The following is a 19,152-nucleotide window of genomic DNA, read 5'->3' as shown; positions in this document are numbered from 1 at the left end:
CTAGGATAGTAGAGCTTCTGTATTAGCAATACTATTGCACTTTTCTGTGCAGTCTCACACAGTAGTGTAGTAAAGTGGTGTTAAACACATTGCCCCTTGGCCTCTGGCCTGCCATGATTGCTTTACTTGAGGGCTTGTGAGATTTCAAGAGAGTCTAAAAGTAGGGACTCAGGGGAAGTGTGGGAGAGGGGATCACACTCTGAAAAATCCCTGGGAAGAGTAGCCTTTAAGATCATCCGAAAATGATGCCAGGTTGAATCCTCAGTTAGGATTATCTGCTTGAGCTACAGCAGACTTCTTGCCAAGAGCCCTCCCCCCAAGCCTGGCATGCTCTCAGTCTACAATGATTCAGAGGAGCAGCTGTGTTAGTCTGTATATAACAAAAACGAGAGTCCTGGAGCACCTTAAAGACTAACAAAACTTCTGTGGGCATAAGCTTTTGTGGGCTGCAACCCACTTCATCAGATGCATGATGTCACTTTTTAGTTTAAGATGTTATAGGACTCATTGTTTTTGAGTCTGCAGAGAGGCACTCCTCCCCCCTTCCTCTACAAGGCAGAGGGAAGGGGATCTGTGACAGCTGAAGCACAGCTGCAGACCAGGGAGTTCTCCCCATGGTACATGGTGTAATGCTGCAGAACGTCTTGATGAGAAGAGACACCACCCTTGACAGCTCTATTCACTCTGGCAGAGTAGCACTAGTCTTGTAGAAGCTGCTGGCACTGGACAATCATTGGCTGGGGAAATCACAGTAGATGCAGCGATGCTGGAGGTGTGTAGGAGCATGTAATTAGCCTAACAACTGGACTGAAGAACATTGAGGGACTGGGCTTCTCCAATCATCCCTGAAGCCTGTGTTGGTACCCAGGCTCCAGCTGCTCTATCAGCACAAGAAAAGTACTGGGAAAGGCTACTATTCTAGTATGATGTTAACCTTAATGGACTGCCTCATCAATTTTGGCTATCTAAATAAAGAGGCCAGAACGTGCACAAAGGTAAATGGTTGGGGGGAGGAGGAGTGTTAATGCCTTTTTAAGAGGAAAATTTGCTTTCAAGGCGGAAGATGATGTAAGTGGAATCTCACATGCAGAACTTGGGGGGAATGATTTAAAAAACATCGTGCCCCTGCCTTTGAATTCTTAAGTAGCAATGGGAGAGAGGCAGGCAGAAAGCGCTATAGCAGCCCAAAATCTGAAGTGATTTTTGGATTGTTAAAACACCACATTACAGCAAAGGGAGCAGTATTACCCATCAGTTCAACTAACTCTGCCTTTGACTCTAGGTGCCTAGTCACAAGGAAGGTAAATAGGAGGGAAGGGTGGAGGGGGAATAAGTGATTCAAGGGGCTGGATAGATTGATTGAAGCAACGTGTTTAGAGTCACTGACAACCAACCCAGAATGTAACTTTCCAAGAGGTCTACCCGTTCATGGGGAATATGCAGACTGGGATTGGGCTGATGAGGTAAACATAGCACAGTCATATTTGCTACCTGGTTAGCCTGTTTTCAGGGAGTGGGGGGAATTCCCCATTACTTCAGCTCTTAGTAGACAGACATGGGGGCTAACATTAGGAACCTTTTAACACCTCTGTTTGACAAACCTTAGAAGAAATTGGGCGAAAGGAAATTTTAGTTTACGTATACACCCAACAAAGCACCAGCCTTCAGTCAAACAGGTTAGTCACACCCAACTTTTAATGTTCTTCGTACTTAATCAGACAAAGCTTTTTCGTAAAGGAGAGATTCAGCCACAGTACTCAAAAGCAGGGAAGAAAACGTGAACCTCAAGCTTCCAAAGGCAGTGACCACCCCGTCAAACATACTTCTCGGACTCCTCGCCGTTACAACCAGAGCTGTATTTGATTGTAATAACGTGGGAATTCTAGCTTTTAAGTGATCAATGACAGCATACCTAAAGAGGTACATGAGTGGAGTACAGAGGGACACAGCTAAGGTTTGTTTTAGAGCCAAGGTTTAAGAATTTCCCTTGAGCAACCGCCTCAGAAAGGGTTACAACCTGGCACTGTTTCTCCTCCTCCAACCAGAAGTTTGATACTGTGGAGTAAAGGGAATAGTTTGGAGACTTCCTATCCATTAGTGAGAGCTATGTTAGCAAAAGCTGTCAGGAATGGTAGAAGTGTATCCACTTAATCTGACTGAACATTTTAGTGGCTCCCCCCCCCGCCCGGCGAATTTCTCATTAGACTTCTCCCCAAGCAATGAAGAAATACTGGGTCGACGGAGAAAGCCAGAAGCAATTTACAAAGCATCCAGTTTTGAAAGGTCATGACAAATATTGACACCCACTTACTGTGGATGAGCTTCAAAGACAAAAGCTTGATTGAAACCAGTATTGGGGCCAGTTTTTGTGGCCAATCTCTTACTGAAAAATGCAGCCCAATTGCAGTACTAAGGGCATCCCAGCCTGTTTCATTAATGGTCTAACAATCCGACAATTACTTGATTGAGCCATTCTACCTGTCTAACCCACTGTACAGATGCCTGCAAGCTCTCTTGTGAGTTCTAAGGCTGACGCTGTGGTGCTATAGCCACATTCCAAACAGCAGGTGCTTTAGCTATGCTGATTGTTAGTCAAAAGTCTTTCATTTTAAGCAGGGGATTGGTAAGAAATAATAGGGAGCCTTTCAGCTCTAATTTGGATTCAGGCCCTTACTAGTAGCTTGGGGAGGTGCTTCACTAGAGACTACATCCAGCAGCAAAAAAAAAGTGGCCCTATGGTACTAGTCATTGTCAGCAGAAAGACCAAAGAAGGAGACTTAAGGCAGTTCATTTCACCCCTTGAAGTTAGGACAAGGTCTTGGGGGTAGCTGTAGGCACAGGGGTATACCTGTCATTGTTCTGGCTGCTGCGCACGCAATAGGAATGTTGGCTAAACTGCGTGGTGAGAGGAGGAAGGTAACTGTGGCAGTATGCCCTACCTGATCACAATAGCAGTAATAAGTTACATCGCGATCCCTGCCGTAGATCTGCCGGCAGCATCTCCCCCAATGGAGATCTAAACACCTATGAGTATTGCAAGCCAAACTGCCGTGAACAGAAGTGTAAGTACGTGTCATGTCTTGTAAAGCTATTTATGAAGATCAAAGAACTTGACCTGCAGCAGGTTGTGCATCCCCAAGGAAACAGTTAGCACAAAACCTGGTCATAGTTACCCTCTGGCATAGCCAGAAAGACTCTCTTCAAAGAGTCTGTTCAAAAGCAGTTGCTCCCCCTTTAGGAATCAGAGTCTTCATGGTTCTCTTCAGTGGGGATAGCAACATCTAGAGCCTTCTCTCAGCTCAAAGACTTTGCTTAAGTACTAACAGCTGCCATGTTCAAGGGGACCCAGCACTTTTGACCATTTCAACAAGAGCGACCCCTATCTCCTGGTGAGTTACAGGCCAAAATAGCAAGGCAGTGATACATTAGAATGATGGCTTGAGGCCAAACAGGAAACATGAAATCATCAGCCACACCGCCACATCTCTTACAACCGAGATATCTCATCAACAAAGGCACTGGGACTTTTCAGCACTCGAACTAACAATCACCGGCCTGGAGTCCAGATAGACGCTGTTTGGAGGATGCTCCCCGTGAAGCTGCAAGGTGTTGCGGGCCATCAGCTCCTTTGCCATCAATGTAAATACCTCATCTACATTCTGGGCCTCTTTAGCTGAAGTCTCCAGCACAGCCAAGAGCCCATGCTTCTCTGCCAGCGTGCAGGCATCTTCAAAAAGGACCTGGCGGTTCTCTGCTACATCCGATTTGTTCCCTTTAAATAAAAAACATGCAGATGATGCAGTTCTTTAGTTACCCAATTTTTTTTTATATTTATATTTTTTAAAGGGATTTCGTGCCAAGGAACAAAATTATGCCAAACAAGATTACTAGAGAGCAGAATATATAATACTGAAACCAAGAAAGTTTCATGCATGGAAACTACAACAAGCGGTGAAGGTTAACAATTTGCAGCATGAATTTGGTAATACATTTTCTTGCTCCTGGACTTGCGGTAAAGAAATGGTGCAGGAGCACTGACTTGGAAAGAATTAAATTACAAAATGGTAGGTGAATCTATCAGAGGTTTTGGTGAGTTAGAGTTCAGTTCTATACAGGTGTTATTGCTAAAGTGACTTTTTTTCTAGGTAGCATTAGCTGTTAAAGTGATCACACAAAAATGCCAAGAGGACCTGGCATACAATATAGCTCCTTATAAAACATGTCTCCGCATGTGTGATTGTTTTCTCACATTTGGAAGACCGTTAATGGAAACTATATATATTCTGCTACTATCAAATTACCTTGGCCTATATCTTTAGGTGGATACGGAGATCCCAGCAGTAATGCGTGTATATTGCTGGACTAATTCAGATCTCCTATGGGAAAATAGGAAAGTTGATAGCCTTCATCTCTGGTAAGAGACTACCTTCCCAGCCTTGGATATTAACATCCAGTATTAAAATTATGGCGTTTTTGGGTAAAGTTAGAAGAGACAAACCTATCGTTATTGGTCAGTCTAATATAAACTACAATTTAAATATAAATTGACTGTATAACTAGTCTATCAGTATAAATAAAAATCTAGTCCAAAATCAGAAGGTCCCTCTAGCTAATACCTAGGCTTGGAAGGATTAGATTTATTGGTAAGTGTCAAACATCAATTTCACCATACACACACACACAGCAATAAAAAATATTTCCATTGATAATAGAAATGAATAGAGAGGCAGAGTAAGAAAAACACTGCTTGAGATCTTATTAAAATTTGATTTAAGGCTATTTATATATTTTGACTCATTGACAATGTGTTTTAATGGTTATAAAGCTTTAACTTTGGAATCTCAATGTCTGTCATTAAATAATTGTCTGACACCTCAATTGTCTGACCCTCCCATAACTGTGAAAATTTAATATTTATTATTTATTGATTTTATCTGTCAATATTTTTTTTTAATAATTCTGCCAAGCCTACTAATAAGACCTACCCATACATAGAGGCTTCTTATTTTCTTTCCCTGCCTGAACTTCCATGTTCTCCTGGCATGTAGGATATTTTGCTAGTGATAAATTTCAACATCCTTGAACAATTTGAAAGTAGTCTTTTCAACAAATTAAAAACTCATATGTCAAGTGCCAACTCTTTTCTAGTGGGGCTTTTTAAAAAACAAAACAAAAACCACCCCCCAGTTTCATACCTTTATACAGGTAATCTGCTTATTCTCTTAAATGTCTGTTCGCTCTTTCCCACCCCCCATTCCAAATGGGAGTGTAGGAATCATAGCTTATTTTGCATTAGAAATTTGCACCAGAATGAAACAGAACACTGAATAGATGGTAAAGATTTAGGCAGACAACTTGAGTAGCAAGTAAAAGCTAAGCAGTACCTACCTTTGAAATACAGAGTCAATGTTTTAATCTGAGACAATGAATCTATATTGGATACTTCTCAAAGGTTTTATTTTGGCCACCTTAGGGCTTTCTTCATTTGTTTGTTGAACATAGTAGATTGTGTTTCCATTTCAGGAAAGAAAGCATAAACAGACTAAGGACTATGGAGTTCAAGTGATGCCTATTCCCTTGTTCACATGAAGATCTACAGCTACACGCAAGTCAGAATTTGTTTTTCATGTCACTTCTGGAGAGTACTAGGAAGGACTTACCTAATTCTTCATAAATAGGAGTAGATTATGTTAAAGGGTACATTAGCAATGGGCTCAGATCGCACAACTAGCATGCCAGAGGGCCCAGCCTTGCCAAGGTACAGGACCAGGTCATATTGGTGTTCTGCTGCTTGTATAAATATGCTGCTGTCAGCACAGTGCTGATAACAGAACAGGCAAAAGTAGCAGGCTCCCTCACTTTGCCAGTTCAACTCCCTTGGGGATGAAAGGAGCAGTAACTACCACTTCTGACTGCAGGAGAGAAGGGAAGGAAGGAATAACCCTGCTTCCCACCAACCACTCTCCAGCACTAATTCACCTCTCTCTTCTTGTCTGTGGAGAAGAAGGGGGGAGACACAGGCAGCAGCCTTCCTACACTGGAAGAGGGTTTCCCTTGTCAGCATGTTTCCACCTAGGGTCAGTGCCCCTGGGAAGTAGAAGGATGGGTACATCAGTAAGGCACATAGGGAATGGACACTGGAAGGAGAACATATGGAATGTGAGAGGGATTTGAGATGGGTGCATTTTTGCCCATTGACAACTTGTATACTCATCTGTGTTAGAACCATTGGGCCATATTCACCACTTCTGAAAGTGGGAACATGTCTATTGACCTCAAGAGAGTTGCCCCTGGTTAGACCAGCAGTAAGCATGTTCCATTATATTGGGGCAAAAAACAAGGAACAGTACTTGAATAATTATTGTGAGGACAATCACCTAATTTCCATTTCCAGCTTGGTTCTGCTGTATAGACAGGGATGGGACATTCCTTTCAAAACAAAACACCTTAGCTCAAGTTACTACACTCATTCGGTTGTCTGTAATTTGAAAAATTCATGTAGCTAGAGCCTGAGATGAAGTGGGATGGGAGTGGTCAAGGCTATATATCAAAAATAAACATTCAAATTTAATGCCTACCAATTAACATCAGGACCAAGTTAGCAGCTCCATATTTTTCAATTTCATGAATCCAATGAGGAATAGATTCAAATGTGGACCTCCTGGTGAGGTCGTAGGCAAGGATCGCACCATGAGCACTGCGATAGTAACTCTGAGTTATCGTCCGGAAGCGCTCCTGGCCTGCTGTGTCCCACACCTGGATCTGCAGGAGGAGAGAAAGAGAAGTAAAGCCAATGATGTCTAGTGAATGCCACTTCATTAGAGTTTGCACTGGAATTTAGGATACTCAGTACTACTAGGCCTTGTCTATACTAAGGCCCCAAGTGCTTAAGTGAACCTACTGACAGCCCGGTTTGGTTTTGCCTGTGTAAACGTGACAAACTGGGTTACAACCAAGGTGCAGTATAGTTATAACACAATTCAGGCTGGTCTATGCAGACAGAACCAAACCACACTAGAATGTGGCTTGGAAACTATTCTGGAGGAATTAGGGTCCCTAACTGTTTTGTAACTATTATGGAGAGGGCTAAATGATGGCCTTCGGAGCAGGAGGGAAGAAAAGAGGCTGTGTCTTGTGCAGCCAAGGTATGGAAAAGGATGAAATTAAGCAGTCTGTTCTACAGCCAAACATGGGGCTGAGCTGGGAGGAAGCTCAATGCACAGTAGGTGCTAAGTTTTTCTGCAGTGCTCATCACCACAGTACCCCAGTCCCTCAACTTTTCTCAGAGTGAAGTGTGCTGCCCTTCAAGGAATTGGCGATCTTGGGGAGCTAGGTCACTGGATTCAGCTTTCAGAGTGCTATCCTCTTCACCACAGAAGTTGGAGAGGCCCAAGCCAAAAACAGCCTTCAAATAGCTCCCCCACCCCTGCTTTCCATTAATCCTCAAGATTATTTTTAAATGTTTTTTTAAATAATTTATAAATTATTTTTAACTGTGCATGCAAGTCAAAATACATGCACAAGTAATGCGGGCAGACACCACTAAGGTTTTACCCCGCTGTTCTTTTAGAGCAAATTAGAATATTATATTTACAGCCATGGGGGGGGGGGGGGAAGGGGGAACATTTCTCCCTGATCGGCAGCAGAATTAGCGGGGAGGAGTCCGGTCCACTTTACAGAGGTACACAAGGGACAATGAGCAACTAGTCCGCTACCTAGGAGACAGAGCTTCCCCCCACCCACTGGGGTTGACAGGCACAGGGATGGCCCGCCCCCCATGTAAGTGCTGTGACCTGGTTCCGAAGGCATGAGCAGAGCTGTCGCCCTCCATAAAGGTGCTGGAACTAGCACCCCCTGCCTTAAAGTGGTTTCCATCATATGTAGGGTTTACAGTGGGGTTCAATAGCTCTCAGCACCCCACCTATGCACATTGCCCCTGGCCCCTAGAGGACACGTCTTGGCATCCCAAGAGGAGCACAGACACGGCTTCAAGCGGCAGCAGGCACTCAGCTTTGCCCTGGGCAGGAACAGCAGCAGGGAAGTTTGTTGCAGGTCAGTGTCAGGCAGGTGCAGGGTGGGGACCCCTCGCCGCAACCTCACTCCATGTTCCTAGTCCTTGCAGCTCATGTCTTCCTGTCTCCCCCTTGCCCCCCAGGGACGGGGCGCAGCTCGGTTGGCCCTCAGAGGGGACGATTGGTCTCCTCCGATCCCCCCCAGTGCTGCGGACCAGGAGGCGGAGTCTTAAACTGCCCCCTGGCTTCGGTCAGCCGGCCCGGCCCCAGCCACTCACCTTCACCTTCTTGCCGTCCAGCTCCAGCGAGCGCACGGTGAAGTCCACCCCGATGGTGTTCTGCTGCTTCTCGTGGTACAGGCCGGACTTGAAGCGGTGCACCACGCAGGTCTTCCCCACGTTGGAGTCGCCGATCACGATGATCTTGAACAAGTAATCGAAGGCTTCCTCCGAGCCGCCGGCGCTGGAGAAGGGCATCATCCTCCCCCCGGGCTCGGCCGCTCCCCGCCTGGGGACGGGAGAGAGCGAGCGAGAGCGCGGGGCCGGCCTTCAGAGACCAAGCGCAGGGACACCCGGCAGCCGGCGGCTTCCCGCCCCGCGCAGGTGAGGAGCCGTCATCCACGCTGCCGAGCTCCCCGGCGCACCCGGCAGACCCAGGGCGAGAGCGGGGCGCTGCTCTCCGCCCAGAGCCAGGCGCATCCTGGCAGGGGGCAGCATGGCCCTCCGGCCACAGGCTGCTGCCGCCGCTTTCCAGGAGCCTCTTTCCGGGCCGCTCCCGGGGACTGACCGAGCGTAAAGCGCTGCAGACCGGAGAACAGCGCCCGGCTCGCTCCTGGCGTGCTGCATGTGCAGGCTCTGCAAACACCGGGCGCCCACCCGCGGCTTCCCCTCCGAACCAGAGCTTCGCACGGCAGCCACGTGGCTCCCCTGCCCCCTTCCCTCCCCCACTGACTCGAGCCCATCGCAGCGAGCTGCGTCCTGCTGGCCCAACTTCGCCGGGCCGAGCCCAGGTGCCGCGTCCCCGCAGGCAGCGAGCCTCCCGCCGCGACCAGCGCCCCCCGCGCCCGGTGCAGCCATCCCCCGCCTCGTGCATCCCCCCGCCCGGCTCGACTCACCTGTGACTCACCCCGGCTCTCACCTGTGGGGCCAGGTACGGCTCCCTTTGTACCCCGGCCCGCCCCGGCGGAGCCTTTTCCTCGCGGGCTGTTGGGAAATGTAGTCCCGAGGCCGGCAGAGCGACTCCATGCCCAGCCTGGGGCAGCCCCGCGCGACACCCCCCCGCCGATACTGGCGGGGAAGCCTCTGCCCAGGGGATGTTTCTACGTCTGGGCGGACCGCACACACCGGCCGGGCGGAGCCTCCCGGGCAGCCCCCCCGCGCTAGATCGCCGCGCTGCGCGCCCAGCTGCTGTGCCGAACGCTGCGGCCGGACAGATGTTGCGACCCGCTCTCTGTTCCTGGCGCACAGGCTGCCCGGTGACCGAACCTGTCACCCCCGCAGCACAGCAGGAGCTGCTGGTTTTCGGCATGGGGGTGCCTGTGCCTTTGAAAACCCAGCCTGGGAAGCGGAGCTGAGGGTCCCCCTGCGACACAGACTCCCGTGCGAGCAGACACAAAACAACCCCCCACCCCGCGGGGCAGAGACCCTGGCTTCGCCCTTTGCAGCGCCCCGGCCGCCGGGCAGCTTTGTCCATCGCTCCGGCAGACAGAGTCCTGCCGTGCCGTGCCGTGCCGTGCCGTTAGCGTCTCTCCCCTGCCCTGGGAGCTCAGTGGAGGCGGGGGACGCGATGCCCCGGCCCCGCTCTGTGCAAGGCTGCGGGAGGGGCCGGTGTCAGGAGGAGGAGGGCTAGTAGTAGTAGTAACAACAACAACAAAACAACAACAACAACACGTGCGTTGTTCGGCGCAGCCGCCGCCGCCGCAACCTGCAGCGCGCGCCTGGGGGAGGGGCGGCGGGAGCTGAGCCGAGCTGACCCGACCCGGCTCCTAGCGCGGGCTGCGGCCGACGAGTCAGCCGGGCACGGGGACTACAACTCCCAGCATGCCCTAGGAAGGAGTGGGGCGGCCCCCGGAAGAGGCGGGATCATGTGTGACTTCCCGCCTAGGCGCCGCCGCCGCTGCTCTTCGGCCTGGCGGCGGAGGGTGGGATGCTGGCAGGTGAGCGGCGGGGACGTGGGGTCGGTGGGAGGCTTTGGCGCGCCTGGAAAAAGGAGGTGGGCCCGGCTGGAGGAGAGACTCCTACCTCCCCCCCTTCCCCCTCCCCCTCCCATGGCAGTGGAGGGGCTCAGGGAGCGGGCTGCCTGCAGGTGCCGTGTGGACCCTCTGCTTCCCCCCCCCCCTGGCTGAGCCTCCCTGGCTGTGGTCATGGGCTCCTTCGCCCAGGCTGGGGTGTTGCTGTGGGGGCCTCCATTGCCCGCCTTCTCTCCAGCCAGCAGCGCCCAGCTGTCTTCCTTCGTGTCACTTGCTCTCCCCCTCTGGGGGTTAGTGTCTGTACGCCCGGGGAGTCGTGTGTTGGTTGGTTTTCGGGTCAGGAAGGGTTGGGGAGGGCTGGGGGCCTTTCTGGAAAAAACCCAGCTTGTCTGTGCCCTGCGCTTCAGCCGTGTGCCACGTTGGAAATGGCAGCGAGAAGAAGGGGACTGCGTCGTGAGTGGGCCTCTCTGAGGAGAAAAAGCCCCAATTCTGCTCCGAATGCGCCCTGCCAGAGCCTTTGTGTGCGGAAATGCAGGCCCTCGGCTGCAGGGGTGAAACCAGAGACAGTGCCAGATCCTCTGGCTGCTGACCTCAGTGTCCTGTGGCAGGCAGGCAGGAGTTGCCAGCGCTAGATGGATGTTGTTTATTGAAAAAGTTAACAGTAGGTGACGATGCTATGCAAATATTGGCACTCAAACGCCAATCACTTATAATCTGCCCCAGTTTCTTAGCCGTGAGTCTTTCAGGAAAGATTTTTTTCCCAGTAAATTCAGGTTAGACTAGTCAAGAACAGTGAATACAGTTAAAAGAAAGTGTTCGAAAGTTGCAGTGAAAATTCATTGGCTCTTTAGCGTTTATTCGTCTCTACTGTAGGAGTCACTGTAGATATGTGAAGAAATCTTTCCCTGTTACAATAGCAGTTAAAGCAATTAGATAGCTTGGATGTGTTAATAAATAGAAAATATTCTCGCTTTAGAGCTGACCTGCAATTGGCTTTAGAGAGATCAGCTCTTTATAAGGTAGAGAGAGCCAGAAAAGATTTTTTTGAAGCCTTTTCTACTAGTTTTTCACCTTTAGAAATATCAAGAATATTAACTTGGGTCTTCCCTAGCTGCTTTGGAGGACACTGGCTGGGCTGGAGAGGTATCAGGCATGTTTGTGAACTCTTAATACCTTAATTGAGGTGGTGGAGGAGGGTGTTGAGTCTTTAACAAAGGCTTATTCAGAATGTTAATTAGTTGAAGTTAAATAGGTGTAAATAGACTGAGGACACTTTTAAATACTTAACTAAAATACCATCCCCTCTTAAAGGCTTAACTTTCACTGGGTTCCTGTCACTTCACTAGTTCTTTAGTCATCATAGTATCTTCCAGCCTAGACAGGGCATTCATTCCTAAGGTGTAAAAGTCAGGAAAAAACTTTAAAAACTCAGGCCTTTTTCAATACATCATTAAGTATGTTTCCCTCCCCATATCACTGCGGGTCACCTTCAAGAAAGGAAGCTGGGATTGAAAAGCTCCAGAGAAGGGCACCTTAGGTAAAGTAAAGCAGAGGTCCCCAAAATGGGAGATGGAGGCCATGGAGGAACATTTGTGGGGGCGCGTCAGGGCCTGGGCCAGCCCCAATGGGGGTGTGTGGAGAGAGTGCCCCCCAACCCCAGGCTCGGCCTCTGTTTGCGGCGTCTCTCCCACCTTTTGTGATGTCCAGCCCTGGCCACTGTGGCGCCCACTCTCTGAAGCGGGGGGTGGGCATGGGATAAAATCTTTGGGGACCACTGTGGTATAGATATGTGCTCTATAAATACCTTAGAGGCCACAGGGTCAAAAAAACTGGCTAGATATTGAAAAGGGCTGGGCAACTCTGAGCAATAAGATTTGCATTGATGTATGCTAAAGCAGTGTCAAGTAACGCTCCTGTTTCAGAGTGTAAGCTGATCATGTCAGGAAGGTTTTTTTATTTCCACTCAGTACTATTGGCAAGCTGCATTATGGGGTGCTTAGCTTTCCTCTAAAGAACTGGGTATTTTCCATTGCTTGGTGCTGAGAAGGTGTGGATGGACAAAGATGGCAGGTTATCTGATTTGATGAAGCAATCATTTGATTTTGTATTGGCATATCATATGCTTCTATAGTCATGTATTGGGATAGGCAGCATGGTCCAGTGGATAGGTGCTGGACTGGGGCTCTGGAAACCTACATTCTAGTTTTGGCTCTGCTGTTGACCCACTGGGAGACTTTGGACAAGTCATTTCCTCTCTCTCTCTCTCTCTCTCTCTCTCTCTCTCTCTCTCTCTGCCTCTTTTTCATCATCTATAAAATGGGGCTAATGATAGTAACCTCCCTTTGTAAAGCACTTTGAGAACTGCTGATGAAGAAAAGTGCTATGTAAGAGCTAGGTATTATATAATCCCACTGTACTGGGAAGCAGGAGATCTGTGTTCTTTGCCCATCAATAAAATGAGGATAGTACTGCTTGAACATCACAAGTGCTGAGTCATAACTCATTAATGTTTGAAGAACACTTTGAGATCCTTGATGGAAGGGACCCTTACAGTCTAAATGCTGTTATAACTAAGGCTGGCCAGAAAGCACGGTTTCTGTTTCATGGAAAACTTTGAGGTTTCATTATTTGCCTTTGTTCCAATATGGAATGAAAACCTGTTGAATTATTTTTTAAAAAAATGAAAGACCAGGACTCCCTTTCCCAGGATAGTGTGGTCTGCACCAGCAGAGCAGGGAGATGAACATGAATCTCCCAGATCCTATGTGAGTGCACTAATTGCTAGGCTAATGGCTATTATAGAGCAGTGGTTCTCAACCAGGGGTACACGTACCTCTGGGAGTACACGGAGGTCTTCCAGGGGGTACGTCAGCCATCTAGCTATTTGCCTAGTTTTACAATAGACTACATAAAAAGCACTAGCCAAGTCAGTATAAATGAAAATTTCATATAGACAATGACTTGTTTATATTGCTCTATATACTACACACTGAAATGTAAGTACAATTATTTATATTCCAATTGATTTATTTGATAATTATATGATAAAAAATGAGAAAGTAGGCAATTTTTCAGTAATAGTGTGCTGTGACACTCTTGAATTTTTGTCTGACTTTGTAAGCAAGTAGTTAAGTGATGTGAAACTTGGGGTACGCAAGACAAACCAGTCTCCTGAAAGGGGTACAGTTGTCTGGAAAGATTGAGAGCCACTGTTCTAGGGCACACACATAAATACTCTGTCTGTATCCTTACATCGCCCAACCAACCCTAGTTATAACCTGCTGCTAGGATTTGCCATCAGAGATGGTTGGCCCTGTATATTTCTCTTCTTACACTACTCTCAGGGTAGGTGGTTTGCCTATTTAAAAAAAAAAATAATCCCAACTCCTTTGCCACTTGATATTCATCAGCAGTTAGTGGCCATGGCATATTTAGTGCCAGACACGTCTCCTTGGGAGACCTTTAAAAGTAAGGTGGAGGTTAATTTAATGGAACCTTTTATTGGAAGGAAGAGAAGAACAACAACTTGCGGCGTAACCATGTGACAGTGGGGTTTCCATAAATATTTTGCTTTTCTGCCCTAGGGCTGGATTGAGAAGCAATTCAGCAGCCAGTAACCCAGAAAAGAGGGAGGGAGACTGGGTGGTGAGTTTTAAGTGCTCCAAATTGGATTGTGTGGCTGAAAATCTGAGACGTGTCCACTTTATTTTAGTCGTGTCAAATATGCAAAGCATCACGAAGGCATCTGCACACGTCAAGGAAGACAGGATTTCTATGTTTCTCCTCTCCAACTATACTCTCTTTGGTAAACTGGCTCACAGCCCAAAGGAGGAATGTTTCCATAACCATTGTTGGAATTCAAAATGCGTGCTGCTGGGTTTGAATGTTGTTTTGCAACACTGCTCCCACTAAATGGTTTTCTAATTTGATTGGGCTAGCCGGTGTTGACGGGACTACATCGTAGCTCTCCCCACCCATCCTTTGTATCAGCTGCGTTTTAAATGTTTGCATGGCACAGTGTATTGACACTATTTTTTTAACTTGCATAAAACAAACTGTGGGAGGGAAAGGGAGTGCTAGCTAGTTAAAAATTGACAGGTACTGCCAATAGCTACTGTTAATACTCCTAGAGCCAGCTGTATTGCAGGCTGTACGATATTATTTTGACCATTCCAGATGACTGTACCCCTTTCTGCAGTCTGATTTGTCTTGCGTACAGCTCACTTAAAAACGACTTGCTTACAAAATCAGACATAAAAATACAAAAGTCTCACAACACACGATTACTGAAAAAGTGCTTCCTTTTTCATTTTTTACCATATATTATCAAATGTCAATTGCAATGTAAATATTGTACTTTGAGCTTGTTTTTCACTTGAGAGCCTTGTCTGAAGCTGGAGGCCCAGGCAGCAGGGCTGAAGCATGTAACTTAGCTTCGTGGGGCTCTCTGTGACATGGAGCCCCGGGCAGTTCTCCTGCTTGCCACCCCCTAAGACTGGCCCCGCATTTGTGACCCTCCTCCCCCATCCTACAACACCATGGGGGTTGCAACCCCCATCTTGAGAAACAGTGATCTGGAGGAGTTGATGTACCCCCTAGAAGACCTCTGCATACCCCTGGCTGAGAACCACTGATCTAGGGACCAATTCAGCCCTGATGGGGAGGAGGGGTTGTACTAGAGCTCGTCGATCTTAGTTAAAAGTTACTTCAGAGGGATTTTTCTTCATGTTTGACTTTGCAGCTGGAAGTAAATGGGATGTTATGCTAGGGAGTCTCATCCTTCATGGATTCTATAGACCAAGAACTTTGCACCCACCAGGGGCTCCTTGCATTCTTCAGTTCCCAACCACAAGCTCCCTGTGCACCACTCTCCCATCCCCTCTTTCATGGGCTCTTTGCAACTTCCCCACTGCCAGCAGCGCTGTGTGCACACCCTTTCCCTCTCTGTGCTAGGTGCTGTGTGTGACCCCCTTGGCTCATGCCAGGTTACCCCAGTCCCCTATGAGGAGCTGTGTACCCCATTGCAGTTCCACATGCTCCCCTCTCATAGGAGATGGCTACTCTGTAGTGCCTCCTGCTGGCTGAACAAGCCCTGCAAACACAGTTTCCTCTACTGAGGTTTTCAGAAATAAACCGCTTGCCTCCAGAGGATTTACACAATATACCCCTTCTCCTGGGGTTTGGTTTATACAGCTTTGCCCAAAAGCACCTCTTTCATGTCAGGAGTCTTCCCAGCCTTCCCTCCTGGGGCTGGGGGATTTCAGACCTGGCCTTCCTAGCTCATAGATTCTCTCTTAGGTTTGGGAATCTTCCCAGCCCTCCTCCTAAGGCAGGGGTTCCCAAACTGGGGGGGTCGTGAGGTTATTACATGGGGGGTTGCGAGTACATGCATGAAACAGAGAGCAACTGCTATAAAATATATAATTTAAATTTAGCATTTTAGATAATTACACACCCCTTTCCGTCGCAATGTCATGTATTTACTTCAGAAAGCAGTGTAAACGTATAATGCAGTGATCAGTGTTCCTAAACAGAATATATATTTGTATGATCGCCACTTTAAGGAAATTGGACTCTGGAGATTGTAGTATCATGTGTGCAGGTTTGTTGTGTTGAGACTAAAAAAGGTGGAACTGGGACAAAATTAGAGGGCTTGATTGGTCATCAGCTGAAGAGCGGCATTAAACTGCAGACCAATCAGAACACAGATCAGCAAAAAATAAAAGTAGTTTATAATTTTATTATCAGACACAGGCAGGGCAGCGCTGTGGGGGTGGGGGGGATTGTGGGGGCTATCGCCACCCCAAAATTTGCTTTAGCTCCCTGCTTCCCCAGAGCGACCCCTCACAGTGCAAAGGTCACACATTATGCAGAAGTAAGGGTGGCATGGCATTACCACCCTTTTTACTGCAGTTCTGCACAGAACTAAGGGTGGCATGGCATGGCATGACCACCCTTTTTACTGCAGTTCTGCACAGAACTAAGGGTGGCATGGCATGGCATGACCACCCTTTTTACTGCAGTTCTGCGCTGCTGCTGGAGGCAGCGCTGCTTTCAGAGCTGGGTGCCCGGCCTGCAGCAGCTGCTCTCTGCTGCCCAGGTGTGAAGGCAGAACCTGCCACCGGCAGCAGCACCGAAGTGAGGGTGGCAATGGGGTGCTAAGTGCTGTGAAAAGTGATATTGACGACGTTTCTTTGCACCTCCCCCAGTGTGAACAGGAACTATTTTTAAAAAATAACCTTTCTGCTTAGAATAATAATTCGATAAAAATGGGTTTTAGTTTTAATTTAGAAGTGGTGAGAAAAGGTAAATTCGTTTTAAATGTAGGGTTATAAACTTAGTGTTTAAAATAGTGTTCAATATAAAAAAAATGTTTTAAATGTATAAGGAGGGGGGTGGCAGTCCAGGCTTGCTGGCTGAAAGGGGTTGCCAATACAAAAAGTTTGAGAACCACTCTCCTAAGGCTGGGGTTTTCCATCAGGCAGTGCTTTCCTTGGGACAGGAGGCTCACAGCTCCCCTGGCTGGGCTATGTTCATCCCCTCAGACCAGCTGTGAATTTCCAGCAGCTCCTCCTTCAGCTGGTCCCTGTCTCTAAGCAGCCCAGGCTCAAGGAGAAGGCTGCCTCTTGCTGGTGTATCTGTGCTGTCAGGATGTACGTATACAGCTCTCTTTCCCAGAGTTGACTCTGGTTGCTTGGGAGAGAGGGGAGCTATCTTGCCCCCCTTAAAAGAATAACAGCACAGGTTTTCCCCAAACACAGACTGTTCCCCCAGGATCACTTCCTCTCTCCCCATACCTGCCTCTGTCATTTTCCTAGACTCCTTCGTACTAAACCACAGGACAGGGGTGGCATGATGCTTAGGCCCTACTGTCCTTGGGGGTTCAGACCCCACATCACACACATCCGGGGCGGGGGCGGTGTGCGCCTTCCATTCCTCTTCCCCTTCCCCTCTCCCCCATACCAGATTGCCCAATCTCACTCCTTGCCTGTGCCCCATTCCCACCTTTCTCCCCATGCCAGGACCACTGTGTAGCCCTTATTCTAGAGTTCCCCGTTCTCCCCACGGCAGGTGCTCTGTGTCCCCCCATTCCTCCTCTCTGCACAACGCTTTAGTCTCCTCCAAGATAGGGGCTCTGTGTGAACCATCCTTTGCCCCCATACCAGCTCCCCCAACCTCCCTCATGACGATGGCTCTGTGTGAACCCTCATTACTCCCTTCCCCCCCATTGCCATCTTCCCTTCATGCCAGGAGCTCTGGCTGCCCCCATTCCCTGTTCACATCTTCGCCCCCATGACGGGCTATGTACATGCTCCCCCTCCTCCCTCATTGTTTTTCTCTGGGAGATAAATCATTCAGGCTATCGACATGTTAGGCTCTATTGAGAGACTGAGGGGAGGAAAGTTATGTGAGAAGGCGCTAGGGGGTGCCATTAATCAGGTTTTGATTTTAAATCTAAAGACAATTGCAGAGGTGCTTGAAGCTGTGGCTGTGCTAATCAAATGGCAGGGACTCCATTTGTCCCCCATTTCTTCTCTTTGGTTTTTTGATTTTTCCCAAAATCAATAGGAGTCCATCCATTGATGCCTAGACTATTCCCTGAAATTTTAGAGTTGATTGGATGTTGTGTTCAGAAGTTATTGTCTTATATACAGACAGGCAAACACAGAACTGCTATTGAGTTGAGTGAAGGCCTTTGCAAGCGTGGCCAGTGACAGGGTTGGAAGGAGAAGAGTCTAGTCCAGTGGTCCCCCCAAACTTTTCCTCTTGGGCCCCCTCATACCAATAATAGAATGAGTCTGTGCCTCCATACTCCATCGGGCAGGAGCTGTGCGGGGGAGGGGGCCATGGCTGGCAGCTGAGAGTGGGGGCTGGGAGCAGGGCCACGGCTGGGGGCTGGGAGCAGATCCGGGGCCAGAGCTGCAGCTGGGAGCTGGGGCCAGAGCAGGGCTGGGTAGTGCTCCCTCCAAGTCCCCTTGTGGGGGCTAGCCAGGGCCCTTCTGCGCCCCTCCTCCCGCTTCCCCCCCAGACATTCCTCCGTGCCCTACAGTTTGGGGACCACTAGTTTAGTCCATCCCCTTGGTTTTTAGCAAGGACGGCACGCTTCTCCTGTCCTGGGGTTTCTCTAATCTAGCCGTAATTCTCTAAATAAACTGTTACACTCTTTGACTTGACCTTTGGGTCCGAACCCTTTCATTAACAATACCTTGCAACTGTAGAAGGCTGGGCAGGTCTGAGCATCAATCTACAGCAGGGGACAGGGAGGTGCAGAGAAGTTAAGTGGCTTGTCCAATGCCGTACATCATGACCATGGCCAAGGAGGGACTAGAATGTAGGGCACAGGACTGGTAGGCAGGAGGCCCATCTCCTGGACCCCACCACCCTATAATTTCTGAGCTAAGCTTTCTCTTTTCCAACTGTATAAGTCCGCTCTTTTGTATATGGTCTTTTGTTGACATCTTATTGGCGAAGGAAGAGAGATTTAAATCCAAAAATCACACCCTTGACTCCAGCAGATGTGGGCAAGAGACAAATACCTGAATGCTGAACTGTTGCTTTAAGGTCACTTGTTTGTGGCAGTCACATGGCAGTAGCAAATCAGACTTATGACCAGACTGTGTGGTGCTAAGAGTGTTTATTCACTGAGCAATCTAAGATGGGCAAATATGAATACGGGGGTGGGGAGAGACCCTTGGGGGTGTCTGTCAGCTGATGGGCGCCTTTTGTCCTAGACAGACTGGACATCGGAAGTGTATGTGAAAGCAGTGGGTTTGCAGGAGGACTATGAAGGTGCTCGGTGCATGAGAAAGACTATTCTGGGCATTATTGGTGCCAGGAAAGGAGACGCTGATGAGATGGCAGCAGAGATGTGCAGAACCTTGAAGGTGAGGCAAAGAGACTTAACTGGGAACGAGTGGAATAGCGTTGTACCACTTGCTGTGTTCCAGCTAC

General features: G+C 48.5%; 2 protein-coding genes across 5 annotated transcripts in view; one reads left to right on the top strand and one right to left on the bottom strand.

The window, feature by feature from the left end:
- Positions 1-1,677: 1,677 nt before the first annotated feature.
- Positions 1,678-9,518, bottom strand: RAB19 (RAB19, member RAS oncogene family). Of its 4 annotated transcripts, none has more exons than XM_067536086.1 (4): positions 9,127-9,250; positions 8,291-8,519; positions 6,579-6,762; positions 1,678-3,772 (listed from the first exon to the last, which is right to left on the bottom strand). In XM_067536086.1, the coding sequence occupies exons 2-4, from the start codon at positions 8,489-8,491 to the stop codon at positions 3,507-3,509; spliced, it is 651 nt and encodes a 216-aa protein (XP_067392187.1). In that variant the 5' UTR covers positions 8,492-8,519; positions 9,127-9,250; the 3' UTR covers positions 1,678-3,506. The 4 variants fall into 4 exon arrangements, with proteins under 4 accessions (XP_067392187.1, XP_067392185.1, XP_067392184.1 ...); XM_067536084.1 differs by having other exon boundaries at positions 8,297-8,519; positions 9,150-9,171; XM_067536083.1 differs by having other exon boundaries at positions 9,150-9,170.
- A 555-nt stretch (positions 9,519-10,073) lies between these two features.
- The window catches only part of SLC37A3 (solute carrier family 37 member 3), a 39,365-nt gene continuing 30,286 nt past the window's right edge, over positions 10,074-19,152 (top strand). Inside the window, exons 1-2 of the mRNA XM_067536076.1 lie at positions 10,074-10,167; positions 18,937-19,085. The gene's annotated coding sequence lies outside the window, so the exon portion shown is untranslated. The remainder of the gene's footprint in view (positions 10,168-18,936; positions 19,086-19,152) is intronic.

This window comes from Emydura macquarii, unplaced genomic scaffold (genome assembly GCF_026122565.2).
Source record: "Emydura macquarii macquarii isolate MOO-44397 ecotype Brisbane River unplaced genomic scaffold, CSIRO-AGI_Emac_v2 contig_3530, whole genome shotgun sequence".
Lineage (NCBI taxonomy): Eukaryota > Metazoa > Chordata > Testudines > Chelidae > Emydura > Emydura macquarii.
Note: the sequence above shows the minus strand (reverse complement) of the source record. Positions and strands in the feature narration are given on the sequence as shown.

Excerpts from the sequence above, each read along its gene's own strand:
- RAB19 (XM_067536085.1), bottom strand. The coding sequence starts at position 9,256 with ATGGAGTCGCTCTGCCGGCCTCGGGACTACATTTCCCAACAGCCCGCG. Across the intron at positions 8,520-9,149 it reads AGCCGTACCTGGCCCCACAG|GCGGGGAGCGGCCGAGCCCG; the intron begins GTGAGAGCCGGG and ends TCCCGTCCCCAG. Across the intron at positions 6,763-8,290 it reads TGGACGGCAAGAAGGTGAAG|ATCCAGGTGTGGGACACAGC; the intron begins GTGAGTGGCTGG and ends CTCCTCCTGCAG.